We start from the raw sequence: 12,267 nt of genomic DNA, 5'->3' as shown, positions 1-12,267 counted from the left end.
TAACTCTTTCTTGTAGGCCTTGGCATCAGCGGGTAGACTGTATCTTAGTCTACTGAATTTTTTAGTGTATTAACGGTTTTGGGCAAGGGGGAAAGTGGGTGTGCCCAGGTTGAGATGTGTCCTGAACACACATAAAGACGTTGCTGTGGAATCAGCAAAAATCACACTCACAATGCAAAGACAGCCACAGCAGCTGCCCAGGAACTGACACACTCAGGACAGAAGACCATTTCCCTGAGGCTGCTGATCACAGTGGTTTCCTACCCCTGGCATTCTGCCTACGCTCCCCTCTCACCTCGTGCCGGGAAATCTGAGCTTGCAGCTCCTGGATGTTACTGGTGGCCACAGGTGTGTCCTCGATCTCTCTGTGAGCACCTTCTATAAGCTGCTGGAGATGCTTCATTTCTTGCTCATATTGTTCATACTGCACCACGGCCTCCTTGGCAAAAAACACAAGAACACGTGATTTTCTTTCTGTATCAATGACTGAGTAAGTGGCTGGATCACTGTCTGCTACAGCACTGCTGCCTCCTATTTCCCTGCGTGTTAGGAAATCACGAAGTGATGGGTAAAAGCCCCAGGTGGTTCAGATTCTCAACTTTTACTTAGATACTTCAAAGCTTTCTTTGTGAAATATTGTGATAGAACGACTGATGGGCTCAAAGACTGGAATGGTTAGGATTCTCCCTCTTGTCTCTTACTTGTGTTGCCCTGAAGGCAAAACACAATGGTCTGAAGGTGGAAGCAGGATTGTTCACTTCTGTCCCTAAGAAACTGAGTGACAAAAGCCAGATATTGCGGCAGGGGATAAAAAGATGAAGTGTGCATGACTTCTAGCCTCAGGAATTGAATGTCTAACACATTACAAGGAAATGCAAGGAGCTGAAAGAATTATTCAAATGGGCCACTAATGATTTTAATGAGGAGCGACCAAGGCCATTTTTGAGAAAGCAGATAAATATGAGTTGAATACAGATACATGCTACATGGTGTCATTTCTTCACGGTAGGTATTTTTTTCTCTTATTGGGTGAAGAGACTAAGTGATGCCTCTGGGTATTTTTTTGACAGGAAAATGCATTTGGTGAAATAGTACGCTACAATATACTAAAAAATCTATACTATATGAGAGTAAACACCTATTATCCAAATCTACACATTTCTCAGGTGAATAAAAGATTATAAATATATGATTTCATACAAAGTTAACCTATACAAGTTGTTCTTTATAAAAAGTATCACCACCAGGCAGTTCTCACAAAAGGATATTTTTATAGAGCTTTCCCCAGCCCTTTGTGGGCCATCCAAACGATAGCATCTTAATCTCATTTTATATAACCCCAACAGTTTGTCAGATTTAGCAGTCGGGGTGTGTTTTGATGGCTGAGCCCACACAATGCTAAGAAAAGCAGCCCCTGACTCATGCACAATGTCTCTGCCGGCGTGGGCTGCAGGGAGCCCAGGCCGGCTGCACCTGCCTGCATGATGTTGCACTGCTGGATGGCGGCGTGCTGCAGCCGGCTGGCCTCCTCCTGCAGGTGCAGGGCAGCGTGGCAGAGCGGCAAGCTGGCCACCACGTCCTCGGGGATCCGGAGAGCGCTCTGGCAGAGCTGCACGGCTTGCACCTTTGGCTTCAGTGACTCCATCTCAGAGAGCAAATGCTGAAAGTACAGTGTTGGAGTTGAAAAGTTTAACATTTTCATCTTTTAGCACCTCAGCAAAAGATATTTACTGAATTATCATTGTAGTTTATAAACATATTGCAAGGAATACTGCTCTCAGTAATGCATCTAGATCTAAGACTAGCACTAATTCAACGTACTTTTTTTTTTTTGAGACAGGGTCTGACTAGGTAGTTTAGGCTGGCTTTGAATTCACTGTATAGCCCAGGCTGGCCTCAAACTCGTACCTATCCTCCTGCCTCAGCCTCCCAAGTGCTGGGATTACAGATGTGTGCCACCGTGCCTGTCTTCTATAACTAGACTTAGAAAATATATTTCCTAGCTATTCTATTTTTTAGAAACAAGCCGTTATCCATTTGTCACAAATTATTATTATTATTTTTTTACCTGTCTATGTGATAATTGCTCTTTGAGACTCAGGCGCCCAATTTCTGGAGAAGTCAGGGTGGTTTGGGCTTGCTCCAAAGCCACTTGTAAGTTTTTCAGTTCAGTTTCAAATTTTTTCATATCCTGGAGAACAAATGACATTTGAGTATCAATCATAGGTGTAGAACACCATCATGGTTAAGAAAGCACATTGCACTATTACTCTATAGTAGTATCACCTTTTTTGTTTTTTCAGTGATATTTTTTTTTACCTTGGCTGCATCTTGGAGGCTCTGCATATGAATTTTGATCACCTGCCGCAGCTCCTCCGTCTCGCGTCCCAGTTCTGCCACTTGCTGAGACATTTTTTCCGTGCAGTATACACTGGAGAGGCACTGTAATTTCTCAGACATTGCTTCCAGATCACTGTAAATTTCTTCAGATTCTTCTAGCAGACCCTAAAGTGAATTGTCAGTATTTGTGACATTGTCAGGTGTACAGAGGGATGCAAGTAACTGGCCTGGTGTGGTGTAAGGACTAGCAGACTTGGAAGGGGGTAAAGAAGATTAAGCTGTAATTCGCGCTCCCCAGGTGCACAGGCAGGGTATGTGAGCAGGTTACTGTGTTTGAACTTTGAACCCCTCACCTTCTTCCACTGGGCAGCTACCTATTTTTTTCCCTATTTCATGGGAAACAAATCAAAATTCAGGAACCGATAATATTCTACTGAAGCCGTGTGCTATTCCTTGTGCCCCTGTGCTCCGCCATGTGGTCTATCTCCCAGCTTCCTCCATCACAAAAGCCTGGGAATTGTCCTGAATGCCTTTCTCTCTGTCATCTGTATCTAACCACCAGGAGTTCTAGCTCCCTAATATCCCTAATATGCCTTGACTTGGTCTTTTTTTCTCAATCTCCAAAGAGAGGACTTGCATCTTGGGTGCAGAGTTTGGAGCGTGGAGACCTCTCTTCCATCATCTCACCGTCAGTAATCTGCCCTCCACAGCCGAGCTTCTCCCTGTCTTACTCTACAAACCTGAACTTCTAACTCACAGGCAAAGTATTTGTCCCAGGTTTCAGAGTGACTTTAGGGTAAAGTCCACATTTGGGACAGGCTTTCTTCTTTGTTTTCTTAATCTCTCTGTTCTTATCTCTGCTCTGTCTTTTCAGCGCTCTACCACACCAGAGCACCTGCACCCCTACGGTTAGCACTTTGCCAAGACAATGTGCTATTGTCTAAAGTACATTCCACAAGTGAGCTGCAGTGCCTTTCAAGACTCAGCCCTGTGTCACCTCTTCCCAAGTAGCCTTCCTTAACCGTTCTTAAATACAGGGCAGTCTGAGTCCTCTCTCTTTAGTGATTACATTGGATTGCAATGAACTGCTTTCTCTCTCTCTCTCTTCCTCTCACTGCCCGGAAGCAGGAACAGGGAATACTCTTTGTATTCCAGGGGCTGGGGATTCAGCTCAGCGGCACAGTGCTTGGCAAGCACCAGGTTGTGAGTTCAATTCCCGGTACCAGAAAAAAAAAACACACACACACACACACACAAAAACAGGGAATACGCTTTGTATTCCAAATGCCTACCAAATTTACTAGAAAGTAGTCTGTAACTGTTTGTTGAATGAATGAAGGAAAAAATGCAGGAACTATTTTTTAAAAAGAAAAAAAAGCTTTCATGATCTCTTTAAAGAGCATTGAAGCCAGGCGTGGTGGTGCATGCCTGTAATCCCAGCACTCAGGAGGCTGAGACAGGAGTATCGTTGCAAGTTGGAGACCAGCCTGGGCTACAAAGTGAGCTCAAGGCCAGCCTGAACTGCATAGCGAGACCCTGTCTCAAAATGACCACACACAAAAAAGAATAATAATAAAAAAATAAAGAGCATTGAAGCAAGGGGTACATATTTGCAATCCCAGCATTCTGGGAGGGTGAGGTAGAAGGATCAGTGCCTGGGCAACTTAGAAAGACTTTGTCTAAAAATAAAATAAATAGAAAGGACTGGAACTATACTAAGTATACAGGGGCTGGGTTCAATACTGGGGTCCCGGGGTCAATTTGGTTTGCAAAAACCAACCCAAACAGAAACAAACAGAAACAGGACTGCATTATATGCAAATATTTACCGAGAAAAGAAACCAAATATTTACTGAGAAATGTTGTTATGTGACATTTAAATTTTCTTTAAAATTCCACTACAGTTTTAATACTGCATCAAGTGTTTTTTACATTTTGGATTACAGCCTTAGCAGAGTTCAGAAAGTATAATCAACAGGTCAGAATACCGACATTTTTGACAATTGTCATATATTTTGCTAATTGTTTTCTCACTTTTTAAAGTATGAGCTTCCAAAAACACAGTGTTAACTTTACAGTTAAAATGCTCTCTCTCCTTTTTCCTTAAATTTTTACTTTTAGATTTCTCCTGAGGCTGGATGTTTTCACTGTTTACAAGGCAAATGTAAGGTATAAACTGCCAGTTAGCACCTAAGCTATCTTGCAGCAAATAATCGGAGTTGTCAGAAAGGAATCTTGGGCATGGTGCACAGATCGCTTAGAGAAGGAAGTCTGTGAATGCAGGCAACACCTCAGGCACTGTCAAAGTGATCCAGGAAGAGAATAGTGCAGACCTGACCTAGAACTCTGTCAACTGGAATGGAAAAGGGGGTTCATTACAAGATACATACACATATGTCATATAAGAGGGAAGACCCAGAATGCTGGAGGATATCCATGTAACCCAAAGAAAAGCCAGTCTATATTTTGTCACAAGGAAATTAGTCTGTTAGAGATCTGTATCCAATTCAAGGCGTGGTTATGAAAGGATGAAATAATTTCCTGGGTAGTATGAGCAAAAGAAAAGGAATATTTTTGTCACATAACTTCAGAGGAAATGAAGTAACACGGCCACCGTGTGATGTGGATGCACTGTTTGTTCCCGGTGACCCTGCCCTGGAAGGCTCAGGACTGAGCCCCAGCAGCAGCAGAAGGTCGAGGGGAAGGAGGAAGAGAACTCCCTCGGAGCACCTGCTTCTGCCAGATGTTTGGAGATACCCGTAGCCATCTGATCCTCCTAGGCCTGACATGTGACTACTATTCACTCCCCCTCCCTAGGAATGTGAAGACAGAACTAAAAGAGGCAAAATATTTTGCTCCAAATCACACAGTCCCTAATGGCAGAGCTCAGTTCCTTTCTCAGGCTGAGTGAAGTGGAGCCGATAATCTTCTATGCATCACTTTATAGAGTTTCCCTGCATATGACTGTTCATAAAAAGTTGAAAAAATAGTCATGTAGGGCTGATTGTCTTTGGTATTAGGGAAAGGAATGTCTAGGGAAAATAGAGGATATTACGGTAGTTTATACTTCATCTCATAAAACCTCATGGGTAGCTACTTTCTGGTAAACCAGAAAATTCAGCATTCTTTTGATCTGGAACCTACAAAAATTTTACATCATGGCCCTCTAAATTTTGTGTCAGTCAAATTGCTCTTTGTTACTCTTTGGAAACTACTTTTCCTAAAGTTACCTGATGCAAAATGTACTGTTCCCGAAGTTGGCTTGCAGTATTCCATACGGTATTTCCGTGTACCAAGATTTTCGCTTTCTCGATCCACTTCAAAATTAATTCAAGCATTTCATTGTATTCTTCTAAATGGGATGTAGCCTGAAAAGTCATTAACATTCATGAATGTAAACTCTGTGTCCTGAACTACAGATCAGTCTTTGTTCTGTCTGGATAGAGCAACCCTAGGGGTTGACCATCACCCATGTGATATTGAAAGGGATCATAAAACCTCATTTTCATTTTGAAACGCATCAAAGGTTTCCCAGGGAGTTTAGAAGAAACAAAGTTCTTAATATGCTTGAATAAACTCTCCTTACCTATTCCCCCCTCCTATTTAACTTATTCATCTAGCTGCTTTCTTTCTTTTTTTTTGTACTGGGAATCGAACTCAGGACCTTGCATTTGCCAGGCAGGTGCTGTGCTGATGAGCTACATTACATCCCCACCCCATTTAGCGGCTTTGTGTCCCTTTCCCATATTCCACTGGGTAAGGAGGTGAGAGGTGAGAACCATTGCATGCCAGGTTTCAGTATTCACTGACTAACAATTCCTGATTTTAACTTGATTATACAAATAACACTTAATTTGTAAAGTCCAGTCTATAATCATATGCTACCTATTGTGGTTTAGATCTAAGATTTCCCTCAAAAGTCTCATGTGTTCAGAAGTGGAGGTCTGGAAGGTGACTGGATCACAGGGGTGCTTCATTCATAAGTGGATTAATCCACTCAGGAGTCTATGGCTGAATGTGCTATTAGGAGGTAGGAACTGGTCAGAAGAGGCGGGTCACTGGGTATGTGACCTCAAATGCTGTGCTCTTGTCTGGCTCCTTCCCTCTCTCTCTGCTTCCTAGATGTCCTGGGCTGAACTGCTTTCCTTCCCCGTGCCCTTTTGCCATGCTGTTTCTTCCCCAGAACCAACCAAGCACGGGCTGACTCCTGTGGAAACCATGGGCCAAAATGAGTCCCTCTTCCCTTAAGGTGTGGGTGTCAGGCACTTCCTCCCAGCCGCAGGAACGGGCAGAAAAGTAGCTAACTCATTAAGATAATACATGGTCTACTAAGTAAATGCAAACACACACACACACACACACACACACACACACACACACCTTACTTTTAAGATATCTAAATTTGTCCCCACAGTGATTTTATAAAACCTGTTAATGGATGAGTATTCATTTTATGAAATACTTCTCCAGTTTACAAACTATTTTCCCCAAGTCCATCTGTATAACAATCTTCATCAGTGAATTTATAATGTTATCAGCTATGAAATAAACACAGGTTTACATACAAAGCTTAGGAACACAAGCATGGTATGAAATAAACCACATCTAAACGTCTTCCATCATTGCCAGTATCACCTTTTCATTTATTTTCAAGAGGAAGGCAGATTCTTAAAGTTTCTGCCTTCAAGCATTTTGACTGCTGGTGTGGAAAACAGACCTGACTGAGCTTGGAGAGCCGGTTCTCAGCTTGCCGGACAGTCTGCTGCTGAAGTTCGGTCAGTTTTCCTATCTTCTTGGCTAACGGCTTGCCCAGGTGACCATGCTGTTCTGAGAACTTCTGTACTGCTGCGTCTAATTCCATTAACTTCGAATTACAGCCATCTAGTTCCTCTCCCAGGACCTACATGGCCATCCAGGAAAACAATATTAGAGTGCAGAAAATAAGTTTCTCTGCATTTCTTATGACGAGGAGGATTATATTTTACATAACGTTTATATAAGCCAAATGATATGAAAAACATTTTTATTCTGATGTACTTTTGTGTTTGGGGAGGTTGGAGAGGCAGAGAAGGAGTTGCAATCCTGGTGTTTATTTCCTGAATGACGGGGCTTACATTTTCCTTCTGCCCTACCCACGTGGATTACTCACTTAACTGATAGACAGGGTGCAGACACAGGATGAACTACCGAAGACATGAGTCACTTTGGAATCTGTAAACTTCAGCTTACAAGCCTGTCATCATTTAATCTTTTTATACACTTTTCTCTTATTCACATATGCATCATTATTTATTAATACATTTCAATTGCAATGATTAATTATATAAGTGGGCTCATTTACAAATATCTCTTTTTAGCGAAGTTTGCTAACAGAGTTTTTATCTCTTTTTTTGCCTTATCTCCAAATAAAACTGACTGTTTCCTCCTTACCTTTTGGTCAGTTTTAGCTTGAACTAGATTATCAGTTTTTGCTTTCAGCTTCGTTAAAATTGTAGTGAGATCTTTGGCTACTTTCTGAATTTGCCGGCTGAATTCCTGGCTCATGGCCTTGCTCTGCTCAATTTCCTTTACTTTTTCTTGGATCTAAAGAATCAATGACAACAAAAAAACCAACAATGGTGAAAATTGGATAACAGACACTAAAAATCTCAAATAATGTTTACTAGAGACATTTCAGGGAGCAGTACTGCTTTGTCACTGGCGAACTGAGTCAAAGCACCCACAAGCTCCCCTGGTTTTTCAGACACCTTTACTTACCACTATCTTTCTACACTTCCGGTACTCCTTCTGCTGTTGGCCCACCAGAAAATAACTAGCACATCTACCATGACTCATTTGTTAAATATTTATAAAACACTATGGAAGGCTATGTAGACAACTGAATCCTACCTTCTCTGCTTACTTTGTGACCCCGAGTATACAACTCCTTTAAGCTTTTGCTTTGACTTCATAAAACTGAACACTTCTCACCAAATAGTTGAAGGCACAGGTATTTGTTTCCAAGCACCTTTTTGTAACTGTCTGTTAATGATTTGTTAACTTTTTTCTTAACTTTCCAATTACATCCCCAAAGTACAATCAACAAACAGGAAATGTATCCAGTTGGGAGGGAGTGGAAAAAGATGAGTCAACATTTACAAATTTCTGATGGGTTAGGTCTGATTCGATAGCAAACATTTATATATTTGCTTAAAATTGTAAACTGAAAACAAGATGCTAAAGAGGAGAAAGGTTTTTTCTTTATCTACATGAAAGGCTGCTACAAAACCTCTTTTGTAGGGAGAATACACACCATTAAAAGATTACTTTGTTGGCTTACAATATCTTGAGTTGAAAGCCAAAGAACTGGAATGCATAGGAATAACTACAGAGACAAAGAAAACCTAAATTTGAATGTTTAAAAACAGATCTGCCCTAGACAAGTCATCCTTCCCAACAGACCTTCCAATGTCTAAGAACTAAAATAGGTCAATCAAATATTTAAAATATGATATAGTAGTACATATTAGTCTAAATCAAGATCATGACACAGTTGAATTAGATTTTGGAGAGATTTTAAGACACTGTCTTTTACACTGGAGATTCAAAAAGTACAGAATACTTGTAGGAATTTGAGTGTGCATTTTCCATTTCATGCAGTGGTTTAGAATTAGTGTATATTGTGACTTCATCCCAGATGAAATAGCTTTGACTAAAATGTAATGGCTTTAGCACTTAGCTACCCACAGAGTCCTAAAAAGTCACTGCTGCTCCATGAGACCGATTGCATGACATGAAAGTATGTCTTCTTTATGAGACTAAAGATAGAAATCTCCCTCTGATCTCAACCCCAGAAAGCACTGTATGTTTCTTATTAAAACTTGTTTTAAAGTTGTAGACATGGTTTATGCTTTCTGTACTCCCTTGCTTGGCTGTTTGGAAGTTTGGGTCAAACTGAAGCCCTGCCACTAACAATAAGAAGTCTGAATTTTGGTGATGACTTCTCGGAATTTACCTTTTCTGTTACTTCATTCTTTTCCTCAAATGGCATCACCTACTCCCCTTGCATCTGGGTGAATTAGAAGAGGGACCAGCACACTCTGTGTACTCAATAAATATTTGCTGAATACATGAAATAAATCTTACGTTTGCTTGCTTAAGCCATTATTTGAAACACGAAGGTAACCAGATAAATTATTTTTGTATGAAATTATTGTTCACATCTGTCATTATCCTATGTGTTTCTTGCCTATTAATAAAGCTTCTAAATTAATATTACCTTGGAGTGATCTATGATTTAACTCTGCTCCCAAGAAGGCATGATCATGAAAACTGCGAACTCTCATACAAAAGGATAGACTCTATAAAAGAAGAGAAAGCCTCTCTAGCTTGATCTCAGATTTACCTGATCATAGATCTTTAGGTCCAACGCTACTTCTGCTAACTGAAAGGAGATTTCTGAAGGCACTATGGTACGAAGGCCCACGTATTTATTTTTCTGTTCTTCAGCCAGTCTCTCAATGTTCTGCCGGTGATTTGCGGCTTCTGTCAGAAGGATCTGAAACAATGATCAGAATAAGAACTTTCTGGGAGTCTGGTAAAATGACTTTTATGGGTATAGAGATAAGGCTAACATTCATCCATATTTGACCAAGAGAACTGTCATTTGATTACAGAATCACCTTCAAAAAATTTAAACTTTTAAAAAATCTCTGAATATGGCACATGTCCTCTTTTACAAGACAAAAAAAAAAATCCATGAGTTAATTCTAAATGCCTTTTTTTAGACAGGGTTTCACTATGTTGACCAGGCTGGCCTTGAACTCTTGGACTCAAGGGATCCTAGGCTACCTTATCAGTTTAACTGCTTTTTATTTGATACACATCTAAAATTTGGAATGCACTATTCCATTAAATATGAACAAGGGTATCTAGTTAAAATAAGGCCAACTGTTTCTTAAACAATAGGTATAAAGGATGGAGAATTTTTTTGTACCTGCAGTTCTTCAAGTTGAGCATCTATTTCAATTGTTGGATTCCCTAAATATTCCTTTGTCTCTTGAACCCAAGACTTCACAGAATTAATTTGATTCTCCACCACTTCTCGCTCTTGCAGCTCTTGCTTTACCAACTTTCCATTACTCTTCACTTTCTCTTGCATGCTTCAAAAAAGATTAGAAGAAGGCAGAAGTGCATTTGAAATGAAAACAACCGCCTCTTAAACATGATACTGTTTTATCAAAAACATACAAAAAAGTAAAACCTAGTGTCTTTTTTGCAAGCAAACACATTTCTCAGAACAGTCAGATAATGTTCAGTGGCAAGTTCAGTTCAAATATAACAAAAAATATATATTATGGGAAATGAATCATTTATTCCTGGAAAACTGAGAGTTGACTTTCTCCTGTGCTAATACATTGCAATTGATTTTCCAATCTAAAGAACCTGGATTGATTGTTGGGTTATTTACTTCTTCTTTGGAAATCTGCTCAAACATACAACCATCAGCATTTAGAAGTGATGTCTAACTGGAATATTTGCAGCTATTAGAAAGTAGCCTTTATTTGGAGAATCAAGCTTTGCATGTATCCCAATTAATAAGATTCAATCAATAATGTATAAATTTCAATTCTTTATTTGAATGAATATGAATCTGGTAAAAAGTTTTCGAGATGTGTTGTCAGATTAGCCTGACATCAGTAATGTAAGAGGGGAATGCAGTTGTGTATATGGCAATATTCATTAAATTAAGAATTAAATTTTCTAATGACATTTTCTTCTTTGGCCCAAGAAGTACATCAGGCTGGCTGTATAACATTGACCTTAAGTCTTTCTTACATTCACTGCAAATACATGCCTATTAGTTACCTGGACTTTGGGGTCATTCTTGCTCTTATTTCCCAATAAAAACCAAGATTTAGCAAAGTACATTCTATTTTTTTTTTTTTTTTTTGGCACCAGGAATCGAACTCACAACCTTACACTTGCCAAGCAGGTGCTTTGCCACTGAGCTAAATCCCTAGCAGCAAAGTTAAATTCGAAATAGCTCTCAATTGTTTACCTTTCAGGCCTCATTTCTCTTGAATCATTGCATGTCTCTGCCCACCACCCAAGGAGTTCCTTGAAAGGGCAGTGTGTCGTCCATGTTTCCATACGTATAATTCCCACCTCAAAACCTAGCTGAAGTCTACTCAGTCCTCGGCTTGAGAACAAATGCCTTCTTCTCTTCTCCTCCTAGATGAATGGCCTCGACTTTGCATTCCCTCAGCATCCTTTGCACACTTCACTGATATAGCTATTTACTCGTCTATCTCTCTTGTTTGACTGTAAACTATAGGAAGGTACACTCAGGTAAGTCTGGATCACCATTATATATTTGAGTACTACCAGATCTACCTTTTGCACTGTGTTAGTTAAAAGATGGAAGAGTTTGGCAAATTAAAAAACAGAGATGATGGAAATGGTTCCCCACATTTTGAAAGTGGCGTGATGAAGGACCACTGCACTGAGTACCATCATTGTCCCTTTGATTGACCCAAGCATAGCAGTGTTAATGAGTGCAGGTGCACACTCACTTGAGGCACCGATCTTGCGTGGCTGTGATCTCCTGCAGGGTGGGGGGTTCCTCTCCAGGGCAGAGGGCACCGTCCTGGAGCATACTCAGTGCTCGTTGCTGTAGCATGCCCAAAGCCAGCTGTTGCCGGTCCAGCTCCAGCATACATGTGTCATGATATTCAAGAAGGGACAAGAGCTCTGCTTTGGAGGCTTTTTCTGCTGAACTTCCAGGTAACTTATCTTGTAGCTGATCAATGATTTCAGTGGTTGCTTTAACCTAATGCAAAATGTACATATTATGAAGCTCAAAAATCAAGTGTGAAAATCGGGCAATTCTAGTACCAGTAAATGCCATATTTAACAAAGTGCTTTAAAGATAGTGGTACAAACCCT

The 12,267-nt window shown here is 40.4% G+C and overlaps 1 protein-coding gene across 3 annotated transcripts in view; it reads right to left on the bottom strand.

Moving 5' to 3' along the window:
* The window catches only part of Syne1 (spectrin repeat containing, nuclear envelope 1), a gene marked incomplete in the record, with an annotated part of 442,886 nt that overhangs the window by 154,214 nt on the left and 276,405 nt on the right, over positions 1-12,267 (bottom strand). For all 3 annotated transcript variants that reach the window (XM_013517312.1, XM_013517313.1, XM_013517314.1), the window contains 10 exon segments: positions 296-439; positions 1,478-1,660; positions 2,069-2,191; positions 2,320-2,505; positions 5,571-5,708; positions 7,058-7,240; positions 7,771-7,923; positions 9,725-9,877; positions 10,316-10,481; positions 11,895-12,151. In XM_013517312.1, the coding sequence (XP_013372766.1) occupies positions 296-439; positions 1,478-1,660; positions 2,069-2,191; positions 2,320-2,505; positions 5,571-5,708; positions 7,058-7,240; positions 7,771-7,923; positions 9,725-9,877; positions 10,316-10,481; positions 11,895-12,151 (1,686 nt within the window).

Source organism: Chinchilla lanigera, unplaced genomic scaffold, assembly GCF_000276665.1.
Source record: "Chinchilla lanigera isolate Chin_1 unplaced genomic scaffold, ChiLan1.0 scaffold00038, whole genome shotgun sequence".
NCBI lineage: Eukaryota > Metazoa > Chordata > Mammalia > Rodentia > Chinchillidae > Chinchilla > Chinchilla lanigera.
The sequence above is the reverse complement of the archived record's forward strand: the minus strand, read 5'-3'. Positions and strand labels throughout refer to the sequence as shown.